Source organism: Alligator mississippiensis, chromosome 3 (assembly GCF_030867095.1).
Source record: "Alligator mississippiensis isolate rAllMis1 chromosome 3, rAllMis1, whole genome shotgun sequence".
Taxonomy (NCBI): Eukaryota; Metazoa; Chordata; order Crocodylia; family Alligatoridae; genus Alligator; species Alligator mississippiensis.
Genome location: NC_081826.1, coordinates 182626876 through 182651092, shown reverse-complemented (window position 1 = coordinate 182651092; position 24217 = coordinate 182626876). Strand labels below are relative to the sequence as shown.

The window sequence follows — 24217 nt, the reverse complement described above, 5'->3', positions numbered from 1 at the left end:
CTACAAGGATAAGAATCATATAAATTATTGCACTTTAAAGTCTGAACTGTCTTGGTTTCATCATGCTGCGTTATTCAGAGTTAAAGGGGACATCTTACTGAATGGGCTAATCAGTTCTCCAGCACATAGCCATTCATTATTAAGCGATGGGCTGATAGAACAATATGAGGTTTATTTTATCAGGCCACAGCCTAAGGGATCCTCAAGGTGGTGGTCTACATTTCGGTTACTCTTAACAGCAATTTATTTAGTGAATGAATTCACTTACCACGGGGCTCAGAAAAAGAGCAACATAAAGTTGATTTCTTTTTTTTTGTTTTTTAGCTAAATATAAATCTTAAGGATTTTTTTAAAATTTCTAGCTTCTCTCTCTCTCTCTGTTGCCTTTTAGGCCTTGACTATGCTGCTTTCTTCTCAACTGTCCCACCAGTACAACTTCACTGAAGTGAAGATGGTGGGAGCTCTAATGGAAACAAGATGCTGGCACATGCCACATTCTTAACCACTTCATCATTTCCATTTGCTTTGAATAGGGTTGGGGATATATTAGTGGCTTCAGATAGCGCAGCAGTAATTTAAGCATTTTGCTGCCACTAGAACTCTTAGCCATGCTACCATTATTAGAATGCACACCAGTGGTAGTTTAATGGGGAGAAACTTTAAGAAAATACTTAGTGTAGGGACAGCCTTAATGGGCTGAATTATCCATGGCCAAGGTGGTGGGGAAGAGAAGTATCCATTTAATGGACTTATTCCCCACTCCATTTGCACCTTGGACTTTGATGGGAAAATGCACTCTAAGTGATGAGCCACAACATGAAGCCTATACATGTATAAGATGTGAAGCAATGGCCCACTACAAGTCTGGAAGATTTTTATTGTACTTGAAATAAACTTTTATTTACAGTCTACTTTAAATCTATTCAAGTCACAGTACATAACTGCAACTTTCCATCTGACCTTTTGCACGTGAAGAAATTTTAAACCTCTGGCACTGGTTTGCTAAGGGAGATGCCTGAAAATCAAATGCTTTGTGTAACTAAACTAAATTCTTTGACATAAAATAAAGAATAGTGGCTGGTCATTTAAATATAGGGTGCCAAATTCTCTGTTGGCATAGCTGTTTTGGAGTTAACAGAAGTCAATGGAGTTACCCCAGCAAAGAATTTGGCCCAGTATGTGCCTCTCATACAAGAAAGTATATTTCCATGTCATTCTTAGCTAAGAACACCCACTAATGTGTACATCTGAGGATGTAATACCTTTGCCAAAAAGAGAAACGTCCCAGTCTCACTGTGGGTCTTGACCTCTCAAAATAATACTAATAATAACAATAATAAAAAGAAGTAAAAACAATTTTCTCAAGTCAAGTCCGCCTCCAACAGAATCCATTATTTTTTCCTAAAAAATCCAGAAATGAGTTCAGCTTGCACCCCAGGTGGGAAGTTAAAAAGAGGGAACCTATTTGAAAGTTTGTCACAGTAGGCAGAACAGTCACTTTGCAGCCCTTGCCTGGCTTAGGGTGCACTGCTTCACAGCTACACTGTAAAGTGTTAAAAATCCTCCCCACCCACCCCAGAATATATATATATGTATAAAAAAAAATCCCCTGTCCATCTCTCAGTACACAAAAGGACCTCATCACACTGCAAAAATAGCAGTACCCACTTTGGTCAATTAAAACAAACAAAAAAAGCATACATTATTCTTTTTTTTCTTTTAAATCTGTGTACTTACCTATAATAACCAATACAGCTAAAAGCACTACCTACATAGGCAAAACTTGGTATTGCATAATTCGTATAAATTTGAATCCCCCCCCCCCCCAAATATTAATTGGAAGATGAAAAACATGAAAGGTTAATAGAAAAAACACCAAAATACTGAAAATATTGCTGGTCGATTACAATTTTTAAGCGGCAACTATACACAGCCATGATATGCTTTATAAATGTGAGATAAAGGTATAACTGTCTAAAAAATCCATGATGTCACACTTTTTCCCATCTGGAGTACAAAATATTTTGTCATAAAAATGGTAAAGATTTAAAATGATAATAAATGCAGCAAAACAAGTGTAGTGATGTCAATTTTTTTGTGATTTTTTGTTTTTGTTTTTTGTGGTTTTTTTGTTTTTTGTCTTTTTTTCTTAGATTTCAAGGCAAGGCACGTAATGTGGACATTATATCTTCGTGCAAATTAGGATTACTGGAAAGAGTATTTTAATTAATTAATTGATTGATTTTTAAGAGACATCGAGGCAAAATTTGTCTGCCCATGCACATTTATAGGTCTGTCAATATGAGAAATTTGTTGAACAAGGCTAATTTCTGAAAGCACCATGCAAGTTTTCAGCACCCTGTGATTAGACTTCTTTTGAGAGTGCATTTTTAAATACATTTTACCCCCCCACCCTGGTATTCCCAGTTTGTAAACTGTAAGCTTTGCCCTTGTGACATGGATTTGCCTTTCTCTTTGTCTCTACAATGCAGATTTTATAGAACCTTATATACACCCTATGGGTTCTTGATGCAACCAGTAACTTTAAATAAATAAATCCTACCCCTTAAGGGGGGGGGGGCAGCAGCTAAACCAACATAAGTGCTGTGTTTCTATTAATTTCTTCTTCTCAAGGACATGATTTGTCTTGATTTAATGCCTTTTAATGCCCTCAAAAACTGAGGGGAAAATAAATTTGTTCAAAGTAATTTGAAATTCTTTTCTTTTAATCCCCTCAATTTAGAGTCCAAGGGCTGAAGGACTTATAATGATGTTCCCCTTTAGATATAATTTTTAAATTGCACTTGCCTCTGTGTTTCTTTAGTGGGGAAAATGCTAAATTATTTCTTACTGTTGCATGAGGAGATAACACTTTTACCTACATAGAGGCATTTCTTCCATAGAGCCTGCGTGTTCATACTGACTTTGAAAATTCCAAACTGGGTAACACACTAGAAAAGGCTGGGTTAAGGGCCAGTTTAATCAATCTGTACTGATTACTAAAGGCTACAGAGCTTATTTTTTCAAACTTTTAGAAATCAGAGAGTTGAGAAAATGGCTGGCTCACGGCCCTTGTCCTCCTGCAGCTCTGTTGCTGCTGCCTAGCCTTTGTTTTGTGAGATAACCAGGAATAGTGATCCCATGCGTAAACAACAAGAATACTAAACCAATAAAACTAGCTTATCATGCAAATATTAAGGCATCTAGAAAGTCAGTTAAAATATATTGTCAGAGACAGAACATCTATTTCCCAGCAGACTTCATACAACAAAGGCTACTTAGCAGGGGCTGCATTTTACCCATCAGTGAAATATCATCGACCCTTTTTATGTCATTACAGTTTCAACCTTAAGGGAATTAGTGATTGTAAGTGCTGCAATTGCTGGTCTATTTTTCTTCTATCTTCAGTTTCATTTTTTGTCCTGTCTTCCTTTCTTTTTTCTTTTCTGTTTTTTTTTTCTTTTAATGTTTCGTTTGTTTCATTTTCCCTCAGTTGCTTGTTTCTGCTTGAAGGAAAGGCTCTCCAATTATGTTCAAACCATAATTTTGGACATTTGTCGGCAGGATTGGTGTCCTGTTTGATACTTGAAAAGGAACCAAGCTAGCCCAGGTACCAGGACTGTGGAAGGAAAAAAAGAAAAGGGAATGAAACAAAATTAAGAATGTTGCAATCATAAATATATAACTCCATAACACATTTGATTAAGAATCAAACTATTATTTATTTTAAATAAGATCAATTAAGATGGAATATTTTAACTGTTTGGACTTCTATTTTGTACAGTTTCCTTTGCAGAAATGTAACTCACTTGAAAGACAAAAGTAAATGCATTAATACAAATTGATAGCAGTGTTAATACAGTCCTGAGAGTTGAGACAAATTGCAAAGGCAAATACATGGAACAGGTGTGAATATATGTGGACTCATCTAAAACTGCAGATGTGACTTCAATACCTAGTCAATCCAGTACAGGGCAACCTTATTAGAACACAAAATACAAATTTAATATGTAAAATACATCTCTTCTGTGATGTATTTGTTTTCCAACCCTTCAATCGCACAACCCTTCAATCACACAAGCTTATTACAGCATGTGTCTATGTGTTGCATGAATCCAACATGGAATGCACTCTTAAGGAGATATTCCTAGCTTTAATGCATGAAACAATACTATTTTTTTCAGAAGTTTTCAAATGACTATCAACAAAAATGACTTTCGACCTGGAGGGATGTGGGCAGTGGGGTCCCCCAGGGCTCGGTCCTCGGACCCACACTGTTCAACATCTTCATCAGTGACTTGGACAGGGTGGTAAAAAGCACCCTATTCAAATTTGCTGAAGACACTAAGATGTGGGGGGATGTGGTCACGCTAGAAGGGAGGAATAGGCTGCAATTGGATCTAGACAGGTTATAGGGGTGGGCAGATGAGAATAGGATGGGTTTCAACACTGACAAGTGCAAGGTGCTGCACCTGGGGAGGAAGAACCAGAAGCATGCCTACAGGCTGGGGAACTCCCTTCTCATCAGTGCAGAGGCAGAAAAGGATCTTGGAATCATTATTGATGCCAAAATGAACATGGGCCGACTGAGTGGGGATGCAGTCGGGAAGGCCAACCACACCTTGTCATGCATCCACAGATGCATCTCAAGCAGGTCCAAGGAGGTGATCCTCCCCCTCTATGCGGCACTGGTCAGGCCGCAGTTGGAGTACTGCCTCCACTCCTGGGCACTGCACTTCAGGAGGGATGTGGACAGCATTGAGAGGGTTCAGAGGAGGGCCACCCGCATGATCAGGGGGCAGCAGGGCAGGCCCTACGAGGAGAGGCTAAGGGACCTGAACCTGTTCAGCCTCCACAAGAGAAGGCTGAGAGGGGATCTAGTGGCCATTTACAAACTAGTCAGAGGGGATCAGCAGGCATTGGGGGAGTCCCTGTTCCCCCAAGCACTACCAGGAGTGACTAGAAATAACGGTCACAAGCTGGCAGAGGGTAGATTCAGGCTAGACATCAGGAGGTGCTACTTTACAGTCAGGGCAGCTAGGACCTGGAACCAACTTCCAAGCGAAGTGATGCTGGCTCCTACCCTGGGGGTCTTTAAGAGGAGGTTAGATGAACACCTTGCTGGGGTCGTTTGACCCCAGTACTTTTTCCTGCCATGGCAGGGGGTCGGACTTGATGATCTGCTCCGGTCCCTTCCGACCCTACCAACTAGGAAACAGCCAAAGAACGCCAGATAATTTAGGGACCAATCAAACAAACTTTCTGCCAGGGGTAGCAGTTACTACAAGAAGCATTTTTATTAAAATTAGAATCTGGTAACATTGTTCAAAGTTAGCAACAGTCCCACTTTCAAAAGCACCTATGCCTAAATCTCAATGACTTACAAGGATTTACCCAACAGGAACTAACAGAAACTAGTAGTGTATTCAAGAGTAAGCATAAGCAAGATCAGAACTTTATTCACAGCAGGTCAGGTTTCCAAACATGCTCACTGCACAAAATTAGGACCAGATTCTCGAAAAGGCTCTTTGAAAGACCTGAGCTGTTATGGAGACCCGTTCATTTAAGATGCCGAAGTGGGAACTGATGGAAAGTTTGACCATATTTGTTAACAAATAGATCGAAATCATTATGAAAGAGACCATTACAAACAAGTGGAAATAAACAGTCATAATAAGGTATGCAATTTAAGCAGGTATTTACTTTGTACCTTTGCTACAGCAAATATAAGTGGGTGTATGCATACTACATATATCTGCAAATGCAAGATACTTGTGTGTACTTACGTGGTACCTGGGTATCCATACATATGTATACCTACACATACACACACACACACACACACACACGATATGTGAACATGGCAGATATCTAATTTATACATTTCTTGCAATGCAATTATGTAAGTTTAACTTTGAAATCAGAAACCTGGGGGTTTTTTGGTGAGGAAATGAGGGACGCTATGAAGATTTTTCCCCCCCATTCTTATTTCTTTGATCATTCCTTTATGGTCTTGTTTCGTCAGATGTGTCTACATGTTTGCTAAGTGCTAGAGAGAGTTAGGAGTATGCATCAAGGGGAAAACAGACTGCTTTTATCTATCTTAAAATGTATAAGAAATCATTAAGATTACATTTGGTAATTTTTAAAAATCTTCTCAGCTGCTGCCATGCAAATAAAGAAAGAAGGTGAACTTGTTTTGAGAACCCATTGAACCTGTACCTTAGGCAATTCATACTAAGGGCAAATAAAAAGTAGTTTTTGCCCTTTACTCAAATATGATTTTCTCCTGCATCTCTTTAACTTTATACATTATTTGGTGCCAACTAACTTAGCTGTTTAACTTTACACACCTAGCTTTGAAAATGTTGCCCTATCGACACAATTTTGCCCTCTTTAAAATAAGGTAGCAGAAATAATCTTGTCTCAATGAATTCAGTGGTTAATGTCTATAGAGACAATATGACCCAATGACTTTTTATAATGTAAAAATCTTTGAATGCTAATGGAAATCTCAATAAAAACCTGGCCATAAGCATTTACTATTTTTACATAAATCTTCATATCAGTAAATCTCATGCAACTGAATGATGGTCTCTGATTTCTTTTTTTTTGTCAAAAAGATTCCCACATACTATTATGAGCCCAGTGTTCTTACTGTTTGCCTACAGAAGGAAGATTTTTAAATACAAAATATGTCCATAATGTAAATTGTAAACCATGGATAAGGAGTGAAACACATTTACATGTGAAAGATTTCCACAAAAAGATCTCTTTATACATTTTGTGACCATCATATCAATGTAATGTTGATGTCAACTGCCTTAGATAAGCTGTACATTACAAGTCATCTGGTGGAGCCCATGATGAGTATGCTTTCTTGATGGATCCCCACAGATGGAGATTAAGGCTGCTGACAAACATGAAAAAAAAGCCAAACCAAACAGCACTTTACCGAAAGAGGAAGTGCATTAGTTTGACTCGGCTCCCCAGCATCTGTACAGATTGGGCCCTACAGCAGGGCTTTGTGGCGCTTTTATCTAATAGCTGGTTCAAGTGCACAATCTATACAGATGTTGGACAAACTGGGTAAAACTAATACAACGCCTCTTCTAGGCATGCCCTGTGCTCAGTGCAGGGGTGCACCAAGCTTAAAATAAAGCACTGTTTGGTTTTGGTTTTTTCCACATCTGTAAGCAGCCTCAGGGTCTTGCTCAGCATCACACAAGATGTCAGGGTAGGGCAGGGACTTGGATCTGGGTCTCCCAGGTTCCAGGCTAGCACCGGTACCACTGGATCATCATTCTCCCACAATGATATCTAATAATCTTATGGTTCTAAAAATATATATAAAACCAAGACCTCATCAAAGAGGTTCAATAGTTACAACATCTTCCCACACTATGCATGTCCAACATTGCATTTTCTTGTTCCTTACTCTATCTTATATTGTGCATGATGCAGTGCAAAGATGTATGATGCAGTGACAGCTAGTAAAAACAACCCAAAATCATTTCATACTAAAAAAGTATATGGGGAATTGTAATAATAGGAAATGACAATAAAGAAATGAATTAGTAAATAAATATAATCTAAAGAGACATTGCTGAGGATTTTCAGTCATTAGGCTCTTAAAACAAAATAGAACACTAACTAAAAGAATAAAAATTCTATGTTAGGTTCAACCTGGGATTAGAAAGTTAAATAATTTGCATTGTGAAGAAGACCAGATACACTTCTTGCATGTTATCTTTTAGAGAATTCACAGTATACTGGCTAGAAGCTGATGTGGCCTTTTTTTGTGTTGATTTTTTTTTAAAGTTAACAACCTCCTAATGACTCCTCTGGATGAAAGAAATCAGTTTATTCTGATAAAGAACAAATTACTATAGCTGCTTGTTTGTTCAGTACTTACACAGAGGAGACACAGATCTTAATATTTTTGGAAAATACTCAATAAAAATAAATTGCAGTAAGTGACTAATAGGACTGTTGTTGCAGTATGACTAACAAATTTAATTTAGATGTTTATTTAAACCTTTCAAACCTCCCATCTTACATTATGACCGTGTCAAAAATGTGGTGTGCAATATATTTGTCAATATTGTTTATGAATCCTTGGGGAAGAATAAATCTCACATGTTAACACTATGCAGATCCCACATGAGTTTTACAAGCATCTTACTACTAGTATGTAGTTTAAGTTAAGAATTCTAAGACATAGACCATGCTTGTTGCCTAGTTTATACTGTTAGGAATAATGGTGAACATTACTTAATGCAAGATGCATGCACGATATAGCACTGCAATGGTATGCTTTGTTAAGAAAACAGAATCACAGGCTAGGCACATAAAAGTTTTTGATCCAAATTCATATTCTGGGCATATTTAGTCTGGAGAAGAGAAGACTGAGGGGGAATTTAATAGCATCCTTCAACTACCTGAAGGCTGGCTACAAAGAGGATGGAGCTAGACCAGCGGTGGGCACAATACAGCCCGTGGGCCATATCTGGCCTGCCAATTGATCCTATCCAGCCTGTTGGCTGCTACTGGAAGCCTGGGGAGAGAGGGCTGAGCCCCACACCGCTCTGCTCTGCCACAGCCAGGGCCAGGCTGGGCTGTACAGTGCACAGACTCCCCTGTCGTCGTCCCCCCACACCTACCCCAGCCCCCTACATCTATCCCCCCAGCCCAGCTTCCTGTTGGCACAGCAGCTATGCAGTCCTGGCACCAGAGCTACCAGCAGCCAGACCTGCATGGGACAGGACGTCATGCAGCGGGCTGAATAGCCATCCCGTCTACCTGCCCACCCACTGCAATCACCCACTGCCGCCATGGCACAGCTATGAGGTGAGTCCATGCTGGCCGCAGTTGGGGGGCTCATTCTGGGTCAGCTGCCCCCAACTTTCCTGATGCAGCAGTGGGTCATTGCAGCAGGAGGGCGGACAGGACAGCTACTCAGTGCACTGCATCTACAATGTCCTCTGCAGGCTCAGCTGCCAGCAGCCTCAGTGCCAGGAGGCATCTCCCCGGCCCTGCCCACCCCCAGCCCTTAACAGCTCACCAAAACTCATTAAGTTGCCCTCCAGCCCAAATAATTGCCCACCACTGAGCTAGACTGTTCACAGTGGTGGCAGATGACAGAACAAGGAGCAGTGATCTCAAGCCGCAGCAAGGGATGTTTAGGTTAGATGTCAGAAAAAACTCTCTCACCAGGAGAGTAGTAAAGCACTGGACCAAGTTACCCAGAGAAGTTGTGGACTCTCCATCCTTGGAGATTTTTAAGACCCAGCTAGAGAAAGCCTTGGCTGGGTTGATCTTTTGGGGGATGGTCCTGCTTTGAGCAGGGGGTTGGACTAGATGAGTGCAGGGGGTTGGACTAGATGAGTGTCTGAGGTCCCTTCCAACACTAATTTTCTATTTCTATGGTTACTTTTTCCCTGGCAACAAAGGATGTTCTCTATAATCTATGTTATAGAATTCAACTGGATACCAACTCAGGTTCTGTTAAACTATGAGTGAAAAGATGGTAGTTTTCACATTCTGAAGCCTCATGAAACTTTTTGTATTTCTTACACAAAAAATATACAATTGTTTTAATTCCATTTTCAACTTTCAGAGGTAAGCCAGACGCCTTTCTTGGTGTCTGCATGTGATTGAAAGTGTGGATGTCTATTGATTGTGATCTGTGCCAGGCTCACAATATGGAGATAAAGATCATGGAGCCATAGAAAGTTAGGGTTGGAAGGGACCTCAGGAGGTCAACTAGCCCAACCCCCTGCTCAAAGCAGGACTATCCACAACTAGATCATCCCAGCCAAAGCTCTGTCTAGCCGGGTTTTGAAAACCTCCAAGGATGGAACTTCCACCACCTCTCTGGGTGACCTGTTCCAGTGTTTTACTGCCCTCCTAGTGAGACGTTCTTCCTAATATCTAACCTAAACTTCCCTTGCTGCAACTTGAGACCATTGTTCCTTATTCTGTCATCTACCACCACTAAGAGTAGTCTAGCTCCATCCTCTTTCTAACCCCCCTTTAGGTAGTGTAGGCTGCTATTAAGGCTGCTATTAAGTCCCCTCTCACTCTCCTCTTATCTAGATTAATAAGCCCAGTTCCCTCAGTCTTTCCTCATAAGTCACGTCCCCCAGCCCATCGCCACTTCTGTTGCCGTCCACTGGACTCTCTCCAATTGGTCCACATTCTTTTTGTAGTGGGAAGCCCAAAACTGAATACAGTACTCCAGATGTGGCAGAATAATCACTTCCCTTGACCTATTGGCAACACACCTACCAATCCAGCCCAGTATGCCATTAGCCTTCTTGGCAACAAAGGCACACTGCTAGCTCGTATTCAGCTTATTGTCCACTGTAGCCCCCAGGTCCTTTCCTGCAGAGCTGCTGCCCAGCCAGTCAGCCCCCAGCCTGTACTGGTGCATGGGATTGTTTCATCCTAAGTGCAGGACTTTGCACTTGTCCTTGTTGAACCTTATGAGATTCCTCTTGGCCCGATCCTCCAATTTGTCTAGGTCACTCTGAATCCTAGCCCTACCTTCCAGCGTATCTACTACTCCCCCACATTTTGGTGTCATCTGCAAAAAGATCCTTTATTTATCTTGAGAACAGGCCAACTTTATTAGCAGCTTCTCTGCAATGCCCTACCAATGTTCCTCAGCCACAACCTGGAGAGATCTTCTATAAGAATAGCTCAGTTTCCACACCATTATTGGCTTCCACAACTTGGTTTTTCTAGCACGATTCCTAATTGAGGTGTCAATTACTGTTCACTGTAAGCCAAATTTTCTCTACCCATCTTGCAGATAGCAACCATGGGAAGGTAATAAAGCAATACCCTGTCATTCCTCTGTTTAAGACTTAGGGGAAATTAGTTTTCAATCTTAGGAAAACAGGGATGCTTTCCACTCACTAATCCGAAAATGTGGGAAGAAGGACACAGGCCATATCTCTATCCGCTGCACAACAGTCAATGGAGCTGTTTGGCAAGGCAAATGGTAGGGTGCTGCATCTGATGGAGAACTGGAGTCAAAAGCATCTTCCCTGCATAAGTAGCAACTCCCTATGGTAGAATGTTTCTGTCAGTGCTTTCCTAATAAAAAATGACTCCATTCCTTCTTTGCATTCTACCTAGAAGGTATAACCATGACCTGATCTGGCAGGTTTTGAGATGTGAATAGCTGTACTCTGGGAAAGGAAATGAGGCCAAGAACCTTGTTTCATGGAAGTTTTCAAACAAAGTCAGGTATGGTGAGAAAAGAGTACAATAAAATTATACTAGACATTAAAAAGCTTTCAGTTCTCCCTTTAACTCAGCATCCATTTGGGAGCTCCCTGAACCACTTGGGGCACCTGTACACGTGATGGACTTCTGCTCTGACATGTGATAATTAGCATACGTTGGAGCAGACTCGATGGAGTCTGCTGAAATGTACTAATTAGCATGCTCCAGCAGCCTCCGCGTCACACGTATTTAGCGTCCCCGCATTTCAAAATGGTGACGGGGACAATTTAACAAAAGCTCATTGAACAAGCTTTAGTTAAAGCGCCCCCACCATTACCTGAAGCACGGGACGCTGAATACACATGATACTGTGGGCACTTTAATTAGAATCACTCTAATTAAAGTGCCCCCCACCCCACCCCAGAGCCCATGTATAGACAACCTTGATGCCCACTATAATTTTACTGTACTCTTTTCTCACCACACCTGATTGCCCAATAATGGATGTGATCTCCAAGCATCATTTTTTTGTTTATAAATGTTATAAAATAACAAAGAAAATTACTACAATTGTCTTAGAGGGTTAATATTTCCCATTACAGTTTTCACATGTTAATTCAATAAAGATTTCTACCACGATTTCCTTTTAAAGATAATAAGTGCTCTTTCAAGAACTTCTGATTAAAATATTACTGGAACGGACCACATGTAATACAGTATTATATTTATGTACAGTCCACTTTAGAGCTTATATTAGTATGGAGAGTAATAAAATTAAATAAATTGCTCAGTCCAATGAAAAATAAATCTAATCAAGGCTTGTTCCAATTTGAAACATTTTAAGATACTCATTTTCCAGTAGTTAGTACTTCATAAAAAGCTTAAAAAATCTATCAGATATATTAACGGAGTATTTTACCATCTACAGAGGGAAGCCTTTCTCTTAAAGAAGAACAACTAAATTGATCAGTACTAGCTTCCATTTTATTGCCCTTTTTCTGTGATCTTATCAGCTTTCACAAGCTAACCAAGTTCATGCTAAGTCAGTATTTGGCTGAAAGACAGAAAACACTTTGTTGCTGAAGGAAGTGGGGATTCTTGAGTCAGTAAGTGGTGTCCTGCCATCTCAGAGTCAAAACTGAACCAATGCCCCAGGTGGCAACAGTGGGCACCATATTGTGAAAGTGCTTCCTCCATGTTGAGACCCAAAATTATAGATCTGATCATTTGGTGACACTGGAAACTTTGCAGGAGTAGGGATGTTAACCTCAATATCTTGGCTAAGGTCCAATCAATGTAATTTTGCCCACATAAATCCCCTCCCCACATCCCCTTGCATTTATATTGAATAATACTTTTTCATTCTCTGTTCTAAAATGGTGTGTGCAATCCAGCAGCTGCCACATTCCAGCTCTGAGGCAGTGTTTATTTAAAGAGATATTGTGCTAAGTTTGTCATAACTCAGAAAGCTTTTAACAGTTTAGTTAGGCACAAATCATCCTCACTGCCTAACAAATGAAAATGAAAAATCCACTGGTCCCTGCCTGGAGGGAAAGAGGGGGGAAACTGAGTTCTGATTCTCTTTTTTATATGCCCTCTCCATGGACCTGGTGTGTGTGCTAGGGTGGAAAAGATGTAAAGGAGGGGTATGGAATGAACATGCACTGGCGATGCGTAGGGGATGCATGCAGGTGTACATGCACCTCCTGAGATTGGCCACGCACCCCCTGGATGTGCCAGCCACAAAGCTGGAAGTATCGGTTGGTGATCTGGTACCCCCCCCAGACTTGGGAGGCACCAGTCGCCCTTGAGGACATGCATCCTCTCTCTGTCAACACCAAGGAGCGTCCACAGCAAAGGTATTTCAGCCCAAGATATTCATACGCACCCAGTGTGTGTCCAGGAATCTGCCCAGGTTAGTGGGCAGGGGTAGGAAGGTCCATGCAATGGGGTAGCAACCAGGTGGATAGCCAGCTGTTAGGGAGCCAGTGTATGGAGAGTGGAGGCTGGAGATCCTAGAGACTGTGCAATTATGTAAGAAAAATGATTCTGTGGTTTCAGGTAAACTCATTAGGCCAAATAAATAAATAATAAAACATCATACTGAAATGGTGAACATCAAACTAACGAAGAAAATTCCATGTCAAAGTTTGCAAGGCAGCATAAGACAGGCTAATGAAAGCACTACATTTCACCTCCCAGACTGGCTATTCCTGTTCTCTCAAACTATACTAACTCACTCTTTTTCAAAACTTTCTGTAGAAATGTTTTACAAAACTAATCACAGGAGTTTTTATGTTTCCTTTCTTCTTCCATGACTTTACTGCATTTAATTTATTAAATGTTAGGGGTTAGAACATTTAGAAGTGCACTTTGTCTGTTCAATCACCATGTTTGCAAGCAAAAAGAAAGTGCAGCTTCATGGCTGAAAGAAAAAAAACAACTAGAAGATGGTTAAAAATGCAGCATTCCAAAGTCAACAAGGGGTTAAAGGTAAGATTTACACTGGGGATTTTTCTGTAACATGCTCCTCCTTCCCTAACAGTGCTGCCAAAAATCATCTGACAGGAAACGTAAGATTAAGTTTGTCCTACCTAAGTGAACAAAGAGCGCTCAGAACAGGCAACTGGTTTACTGCAGAGCGGGAACTTTTCTAATCCTGATGGAATCTGCAGTGCCGCTCAGAAAATATCACTGAAAAAGTTGTTTTCTTTACTCTAACTTCTTGTCTCTGGATCATCTCATTTTGGTCACACTGCAGATCTTGCTGCTTCTCCCATAAAGGTTAAGTTAAAGCTCCAAACATAATCATGTGGAAAATGGACATTATTGATTCCTATGGTCCATTGTTCCCCCATTCTAAATCCCTGAAGTTCAAGTTCAATCTGGAATTACATCATGTCTGGTTTCTCCTGGTTACCAGACGGCTTGAGACGTGACCACAGCTACAGAAAAAACAAACAGCCTTCTTCACGCTTCGGCTCCCCTATCGATTCAAACATAAACTTTTTTTCTTTCTCTCAAGTATGCTTCAAGTATGGAGCATGGTTAATTTAGAGATTAAGTTCCAAATTAGATTATCTAATGGCATCTTAATGGATTGCTGACCCATTTCCTGTGGGATGGCAGCATGCAAGTCTGGCTGGAATACAATTAATTTCTTAGGAAGTGTTCTGAAGATGTTTGCCTAGATGGAAAGGAAACGTAATGTTCTGCACATCTTTCTTTATTACAGAGTTGGGGGAAACTATCAAAAATAGCAATTTAAATTGATAAAGACCAGAAATCCTTGATTTTTTTTTCCTGCCACAAATAGGCTTTTTCCACCAGGATCATTTCTCATTTATTTTCTTCTTAATGGCAAAACTTAAGAGTTTGTACTTTTATCCAAAACAAATACGCAACATGAGGAAAAAAAACCATTCTTGGCCTAACAAGTGCCTGTATTATATAAATGTTTAACTTTCTAAATGCACCAAATAACTATAGGCACAATGTTATTTAATTGTTATGAGTTAGTATGTTCACTAGATTCTAATATACACAAAGGACTATGATATGGAAAAGATTCTAAGCAATTTCCACTCTCCCTCTGACTTTCCCGCAAACTGGAGCTTATTACCTTCAACTGCCTTATCAGCATTACCATCATAGCCCCAGAGTGGTGCTAGGGGCAAAGAGTGCTGCTTAAAAAGTTGAACATTTTGAATACCCCTACAGCTAAAGCTGAAAAGGAAATTCAGCACTCTGAGAATAAAGCTCCCCTTAGGAGCTCCAGGAACAAACCAGCTGTTGTACTGTACTTATGTGTCAAGATAACAAACTGAAAGCAGGAAATGCTAACCTAGTGCATTTGCCTGGGTAGTGTAAATGTAATGTTGAAAACATTAAAGTAACAGTTAACCCTTAAAAGCAACACTGTAAGGTTTTTATTTTTAACAAATAAATAAATAACAGTAGTTGAGAATGTAAGGAAAATTAACAACAGCTGTGTTAAAATGTACATTTTGCTGCTAGCAGTTTGTTTTATTATCTGTGAAAGACTTACTCAAAAATATTCAGATTTAGTATACAAGGGCCCAACCCTGAATCCCTTTGTAAGAAGTCCTATTGGTCACTGTAACAACCCGCATGAGTAATTAAGGACTGCAGAAGTTGGTCCTCAACCCAATGAGTCCCTTTCTCTCTCACTCGGTGCTTAAGTTTTATTTGCATGCATTTTTTGCTTACTGTGCAGTGCCTGAAACTGTCTTTTCCAACCTGATCCTAACTAATCCTTACACTTTTGAATGTTGCTGGAAAATCTAGTTATCTGAACAAAATGGTAGATATAAATAAAGTTTGCTTGAATAAATTCTAACTATTCTCATTACCCTCATCATCTGGTCATGAACCCCACGCCCCAAAACTGCAGGGTCCTGCTTGAATGAGGTACTTATATATGTGCTTTGTATGAACCACTGGATTGTGCATATACTTAATTTTAAGCATGTGCTTAAATGTCTTGCCTAGTTACAAACAGCCCCTCAAAAGTCCACAATAAATTAATTTTTAAAAATGTAGTTACTTCCAGGGAATCACGGTGTCAGGAGCAAAATAAAATAACTCCCACACACGTTACTAAAAACCTGTTTTAGCTCATTTTTGAAAGTGCTGAACAGATGTTTAATGTAAACTTCTCCTTCAGTCACACTAGTATGCTTATTTTAACCATCAAAAGTATTCCTCTAAGTTTGTATGCAACTATCTACACACTACTCTGCTTTTGGAAAAAAAATGTACTGATGACTTAAGTTCCTAAGTTTGTATAATTCACATTCACTTTCTACTGATTTTAAATGTCAACTTGTTCTTAAATATGTATTACTGCTCCTTTCTTTCTGGGACCACAAATTTAAACACACCTACAGCTGGTTTTAAAACCCCATATATCATTTCATATTGTTTGGCATGATAGGCAGCCAGTGATAAGATGAAGGACACAAAAAGGACTAGCATAGGAACCACATCATCTCTCACTCTATTAGAGGATGGACCTGCTCAAGTTAGGGTGGAGGTCACTGACAGTGCAGCGCAAAGAAGCTTTGTTTGGTTGCTTCCATTACATGATCTATACATATACCAAGTAGGTCATTTTCAAGCACTGCCAACTCTTTGACCTTAGTAAATAAAAACATTCAACACAACTTCTCATAAACCAATGCACTGTCATACATTAGTGCTGTCTACAACAATGGTGAACCCCTTCTATAAAAGGTCACTCTGACTACTGTCAAAATGAGCACCGGAGATTTGGAGAAAAATGCTGATCAAACAAGTTTATGGCAGTAAAATTTTCAGTTTGATTTTGTAACATGGAAATACTGTTTTACCAATAATGAAGAAAGGATTTATTGCACAAAGTTCTTTCTTTTGAGTGTTATAAATACTCATATCAAGAGAACTGCCTATTAGTTTAAATAGCTCCCATTGATGCTTTTATGTGCTCCTCTTCCCACATGTTTGAAGAACGTCTGTATTTCACAAAGGCTATATTTTAAAAATAACCTGCATTTATATGAGAACATGCCTTTTTCTTCCTTTCCTTTCTTTCAGCCATTTGCAACCAAGAAGCATGCATGCTGGTATTTGAAAACCAAAATCTAAAAAACACAGGACCACAAACTCAACTAACGTAAACTGGCATTGGTCAATATAGGTATACTGATTTACACCATCTGAGGTTTTAGCCTACTCTCTGGGCAGGCACTGGCAGTTGGTGAAGTTACAGCTTCCTGTGAATGCACTGAGACAGATACACTCTCTATGGTGGGAGAGTAAATTACTGCCTGTGCTACATAAACTCAGTTTGGATTCACTCTTAATGGTATATAAGTAAGGATTGAAAACTGTGCCAGTTTTTTTATGACGATTAATAGCGTGAAGCGCAGTCCTCAAGGAGCTAATTTCCTATTGTGCCATATCGTCCACAGTAGGGGAAAACTACTCATTTGGCTACCTCACACTTCAAACAGGCTTTCAGAATTCTTCCAGATTTCCAAAATTCTTAAGAGAAAAGTACAGAAAGTGCCGTCATTACTTGCAGGTCTTGGTAAACCTAGGTAGTTAAGTAGCTTAAAATTTGGATACTCATCTTTCAAATATCACATTTCAAAGTTGATACTAAAAATATAACCTCTTTTAGCAATCAACAGTACGGCACTATATATCACAGGATATTGTATAGCAAGTCTGTATATACATACACACTTTCACACGTATACACTTATACTCTTTAGAATGTGACTGTAATGATACAGCATCGTATTCTTAAACATGCATATCCAAGTGGTACATAAAAATAATTTTGAAGGGGAGTGAAAAGATTGCTTCACTTCTCAGGGCCAAAACTGATAGCCTTTCCATCGTGTATATAACACCCTCCAGTTAAGTATGCTAAAAAGAATGCTGCAGATGAAGCACTGAAAAACAGGTATATTTCACAATGGTACTGCTTATTATCTTTTACTTATTTATACATCCACACCCCAACTGCTATCATAACCACTTATACATATAATCGATGCATAATAAAATATGCATATATGTATAATCAATTACTGAAGTGAAAACTTACATCTCTTGCATACAAAAAAACTGCTTTTCCTGACTTCTAATTATTTTGTATTTTATTATTTTAGCTCATAGACAAGATAGTTTATATCTTACCTTTGTGAAAATGTTAGTGATATAAATCTATGCCATCTGTTCCCAAACGATTAATTAGATCTGTTTCTATAAATAGTGTAATTATTCACCAAAACACCATCATATCAGAAGTTTACTACATTACTCATCTGTATTATTAATCACACCAAATTTTGCATATAAACTCGTAAGCCCAAAAGTTAAATGACTTCTGCAAATCACATTTTGGGTTTTAAAGTCCTAAAATCTGCAGTGCTTTCAAGTTACAAATGCTTTGCACTCGACAGCGAACATTTGGCATTCCAGGTGTTTAACTATAGTATATTTAAAAGTTAAATCTACATTAACAATAATGTAAATGTGTGTTCAAGAAATGTTACACAGATAGGTTTTGTTTAAATGTTGACATATATTCTCCTAAAGGCCTACTAAAACAGATACTGCAGCTTAATGTAACTTTTTTAGATGTAGTGTAGGGTTGGAAATAATTAAAATGTTACCTTTGCCAAGTAATTCCCAATGTATCCTCACTGGCACTGGGGTATAAATGCCTGCCGTTTTGATTCATGGTCCAGTCACAAATCCTCAGCTGTCAATTGAAACCTAGCAGTCAGATATGGATCGAGCAGTACTACAGTTTTTAGTATTTAAATGAATACATGCAAACTAGTATTGTACATGGCAAAAAGCCTTACTTTCCCAAGAAGTAACTTAAAAAAAGCTTATTCTGAAAAGTAAAATTTCTACAGTTTCTTTAAATTAAAAAAATGATATTTTGATATGCTCCCCTATTAATAAAGCATAAAAGAGTAACTAGTGTTTAGCACATAACAATTAGCCATTATTAGATTAAAATTGAGCTGGAATAAAAGAAAAATGTTAATGTTCAATAGTGAAATATTTTAAGAAAGAAAATCAAAATGCTGTATTGTATATGCAATATACTAAGTAATCTGTACTAAGGAAGGGTCAAATATAATCAATATAATGAAGCATGCATTTGGTGAAACATAGAAGACATGCAATTTATAGACTATTTCCCCAAATTACCCAAAATATGTGTCCTTATCTTACTATTTTAGAAGGGTAAAGGTATTTTGTAACTGAGATTTATTAATTTAGTGTTACTGAAAGTGGTATTATTTAGCAAGAGGTGATAAAATAATCTAATCTTGTTCTAGACTCAAAAATAGTATTTAAAATACCTTATTACATTTAAATGGGTCATATTTACATATAGTGAGGAATGCACTAAATGTAAGCTGAAACAAATTCTTCCCAGATCCCCAAATCATCAATTCTGCCCTTCACAGTTTGTCCATGTAACCCTATACAGCTCTGTTTGTTTAACAGCTGCCCTACAGTGCTAGCAGATTTATTGAAAAGATATACTGCTTATTTTTATGTTAAAGAACATAAACATATCTGCCTTGTGAAGAAAGCATAAAAAAGCATAGTTCTAACCTCTGTATAGTCATGCTGTATGTAAATTACTGTACATCTTCTATGATATAGCACTTTGAATTAAAGATATTTTAATCACTGAGATGAATTCCATAAAATGCACTTTGTTTTCCTCATGAAAATTTCAAGTGCCTCCAAAAGCTTCAGGCTATGGTAAACAAACTAAAAGAAATTACTTTCACAGTAGCACAATTAATTACAGTCCCTTCCTGACAAATACATATGCTAAGGACAAGACAATATTGCTATCTTGACCCCGTCTGACTGTTACACTCATAAGCTTCCTGCTGTTGAGGTTTGAGAAATGGAAATGTTAGTCTCTGATGTTTTCATAAGGGTTGCTTCTTGTTTGTTATCTAAAGAACTCTAAGAGACCTTTTTAAAGGCCATTAAAAGCATGACTTAACTACATGAAATTAACCAGAAAAGGAAACATTCAGTCAAAAAAGCTTGCTAGAGTGCAACTGTAAAGAATGTGTTAAGTATGCTCAAAAAGTAGAAGAATGTGTGTGCATCTTTTTTAAATCACTGCATGAAGCTGTACCATAAGCCGTATTTTTATGCAACAGGCAGCATTCCATAGCAATATTTTTATTCTATATGTAAAATATATGTCATTACTCTAGTCAGTAGTCTAGTGGTTCTATTTCTGCTGCAATCCTTAAGAATGTGTCAGCATTTTTCATTAAAAAAGCATATTTTAAGGGCTTATGACTTGGTTATAAAGATTCACTTTCAGCTGAACAACGATGTCAAGTTTTAAATATGGAAACAATTACAACATTTAAAAAATCAACAAACAAACAAAAATCTTTGGCTGGTTATAAACAAAAGAATGCCAAAACCAAAACTTATTGTTACTGGATGATTTTATGTACTTGTCTAACTAAAAAATCTGGCAAGCAATTAGTCTGCAATAGAAGCTGATTGTTTTTTGTATTTGGGAAACCAGTAAGTGGCTGATACATTACAGTTTAATAAATCAGCTACTGTACATAAATAGTAATTTTCCTCCTACTGTGTTCAGAAGAATTTTTAATATGAACAACTAAGATCCTAAATGTATAGTTACACACATACTGAAAGAACTATTCCAAACTAATTTGTTAATATTAACACTCTTTATACAATACACACCCACACACATATGCACTTATACCTATTGTAACTATAATATAGCAACATTTTTCTATAAGCTCCACACACATTTATATATGCACGTATATAAAGGTGCATACTGAACCAAATCCTCCATTGATATAAATTAGTAGAGTGCCATTTACATGGTTCCCTATGCATAAACATGAAATATGTGGAAGTGATACACCTGTGATAGACTGAAGAAACGTGATCCATAATTCTATCACACAGTCTAGGACTGCGTATATTTAATGGCTTTTCTAGGCCTTATGTCTAACGTTCTAATCTCCTGAGCAGCTTCAAAGGGCTGAAACTCTGTTTTCAAGGTCAGCCTACCAGAAACGTGGTTGTGTTTCTCAGTGGTACTTCCTCTTCAAAAAGACCTCTGTTAGAGAACAGTTTGGCCACTATTTAGTGCTTTGCCACAAAGACACATAGGCCCTTGGCAGACATGCAATTAAAGGCGTAATGGGATATGATGCATGATCCCCACAATCAAACTTTCTGCCATTGCCATGCACATGGCAGGAAGCACTATTGTGGGATCAAGCATCAGATCCCATCACACCTTATTGCCAGTGCAGGGGAGCCTGGAATCCTGATCGCAATGCTGATCCTCCCTCTGCACTGGCAAATAAGCTGCCATGGTTGGGAGTGCCATCAGCTGATCCAGGTTCCCAAGCACAGAGGCATATTCTGAGCTTCCATGGCTGGCAGCCCAGCTGGAAATCCTAGCCTGGTCACACATTCAATTAATGGAGTGATGGGAACCAGCCACAAAGTTATACATATTTTGTGTAATAACCTTATGATTTATTCCTTGTTTTATCGCATCATTAACTGCATTAATGTGTGGCTGGGTAACTACTTAATATGTGATTACATGGTATCTTAAGTGTAACATGTGCCAGGGTATCACTCTCAAATTTGGTAATTTTCATGCATACAAACTTTAAAATAGCCTAGCTTTTTCATGCTGGGTGAAGAAGTAAAAGTGTAAAGAGGTCTTCAAGGCACAAGTTTTTTGTGGGGAAAGATTCCTACACCATAGGAAATGCTGTAAGGTTGCCCTTAAGGACCCCTCTGCAAGCGCAAGATATATGCCAATAGTAAAGGGACATTCTGGGCCAGGACATACTTCTGCTGCTCTGGAGATTCTGAGATGTGCTGAAGCTCACTGGATACCCCCCCCCCCCCCCAGGGCTTTTTAAATTGACACTGGGGGGGCCAGAATGAAGAAGTTGCAAAAGAGATTAATTGTAATGCTATTCTTTTCTCCCTTGGGCTGTGTGTTCTGTACTGTGCTTCCAATAGAATCACTCCAGAATCTTATCTGGGAACTTTAAATCATTGCAAATAGAAGATTCCCAGCTTTTGTAATGGGGAACACAATACTTATTTCAATCTTTGAAAAGACCTGGCACATTGGAAGTTAATATTTTAACTAGATTCTTTTGATGGTGCCAACAGTCCCCAGTGCAATTTAGACCCAGACACAAATGCCACCATGTTAAATGGGGAATCAAAGCTCAGCACCTGCACCCTGTACATTCTCACCTCTGGTGTGACATTTTAAAAAGCCTCTCTATGGAGAAGAAGGGCAAGCATCAGAAAACTACATGCATATGCCATCTGAGGATTTTTGCTTGTCAGATGCTCCATTAGAACACATCTTATGTTGCTTTGTGTGGCTGAGGTCGCACAAACCAACCCTGTCCTAGCTAAAGATTTGACCCATCAGCTTGAATATTTTTCTATGTCTACACTAGATTCATAGTAACTAAAGTATTTGGGTTTTCAGGCAAATGAACTGAAGAAACAGTCCCAACCAAAAGTTTACAAGCTTTCCAAAATATTGCTATGACAGGTTTTTCTTGTTAAAGTATGATCCAGACATGGAAATATGGTCATGAGACACAGGAGAAAGACTTTATCAGCAATCATTTAGGATGACATATATGAGTCTTTACCACTGTGAGCAAAGCATTCCCTACAAATTCTCTGAAAATAAAGCCTTTATGCCACACAAAACCATCTCCCAACATCACAAACAGTAGGGATAAGGCAAATTATCCTCAGGAGAAAAAGAAGTCCTTTCACTGGGCCAAATTCTAGGTTGCCAGGAACCACATGTGCCCAAATCAGAGTAGGGCAGCCTTAATGTGCCTACCTACTAATGGCCTTTGAGGGTTTGCAACTGCTCCCTAGGAAGAGGCACAGAACATACAGAGAGGACTTCCTGCACTAGGGGTATTCCTCAAGTAGACCACGCAACTGCTTGGCAGTCCCATTATGCCAGTGCAAAGGGGCCACAGGCCACTGAACTGGACAGAGGGATGGACAGCATTTCAGGAGATCTGAGTTCAATTACCTCTGCCACAGGTCTGCTGGGTAACTATGGGCAAATCATAATTTTTCTTCTTCGTGCTTCTGTTTTCCCATTCATAAAAGGATGAAAATGATATCAACCTCCTTATATGTTTTGAAATCTATTAGTGCTAAAAGCTTGCTATTTTTATAATTATCTCTTCAATTTAAGTTGGACACCTTAGGAGCACAACTGCCTTGCAGTTTAGCTATGCAATGTCCATTGTCACAGCTACCTGCCTACTGTCTAGTATTTTAAATAATGCTAAGGGTTAATATTTTAGTTGGCTTTATATGTTCAAATTTTACCAGAGTTGCTAGCTGAGAATAATCTTCATTTCATGTCTCTTTGATTACTAGTAAAGGTAAATATACATTTGGAAAAGGGACTGAGTAATAGGAGACCATGCTATGATTTTTGTTATTTGAGAAATGCCCATAAAGCTAAACATTTGCATACTGTCATTGTTTTGACTGAAACTTCCTTTAAATGTGTTTCCTTTCCAGCAAGCATATGTGAAAGGTGACCTCTTATCCATTTACATACCTCCCTGGCAGTCACATGACCAAGTTTTACGTCAAACTGTCAATTATGATAAGAGACACAATAAGAACAGCCTAAGTGTTGATAACCTGTTTCCTGACTTTACTGAGAAGCTATGTTTAAGAGTCCACTTGTATGCATCTCTCAGTCTTTTGCCTAAAGCAAAAGCAGTGTCTATCCAAAACATTTTAAAACCAGAAACTTTGCTTTCAGTGGTCATTTCAGTTTACAATTCCATGATAAATGATATGGAAAGACTTCCATTTTGGAAAAGCATAATGCAGTAATAAAGGATGCATCTGGAAAGAACAACTTCCTACTGAAGGGCAGTCTTGTGTGTAGGAAATAATTAAATAGGAATAAAAAAGCTGCTTTCAGTTTTCTAGTTTCAAAATACATTAGAGGCCTAAAGTGTTTCTTCGTATCGTATACAAGTAATACATGGAAAATATATATACATGACATTAATACATGTCAAAAATATATGAAAATTATGTACAATGTACAACATACTCATAAAGCTCAAGGTCTAGTGGAATCCATGCAGTTGTATTAAATGATGCAAGGATTTGAGAGGTTCAACAGTTACTCAGTTATTGGTCCAATATTACTTAGCATATACTAGCATGACAGGGTTGTACATTTTTAAAGGTTACTAGTATCACAAACCTATAGCTTCAATGCTAAAAATCATTTGGTTTCATTTGCTTGAATCAAAATGACTTCCTACTTGCTCTTTCTAAAAGCTCAAACCTGTATTAAAAGTTAAATAAGTATGGA

General features: G+C 38.6%; 1 protein-coding gene across 9 annotated transcripts in view; it reads right to left on the bottom strand.

The window, feature by feature from the left end:
* NFIB (nuclear factor I B) overlaps positions 1-24217 on the bottom strand; it is a 248196-nt gene that overhangs the window by 3044 nt on the left and 220935 nt on the right. For 4 of the 9 annotated variants that reach the window (XM_014611097.3, XM_006261055.4, XM_019483837.2 and 1 more), the window contains 2 exons: positions 18423-18511; positions 1-3619 (listed from right to left, as the gene is read on the bottom strand). The exon at positions 1-3619 is cut by the window's left edge and continues 3044 nt beyond it. In XM_014611097.3, the coding sequence (XP_014466583.1) occupies positions 3490-3619; positions 18423-18511 (219 nt within the window). In that variant the 3' untranslated portion in view covers positions 1-3489. Of the gene's footprint in view, positions 3620-18422; positions 18512-24217 lie in introns of those variants that run through there. The other 5 variants (XM_059724716.1, XM_059724720.1, XM_059724718.1 and 2 more) reach the window with 4 other exon arrangements.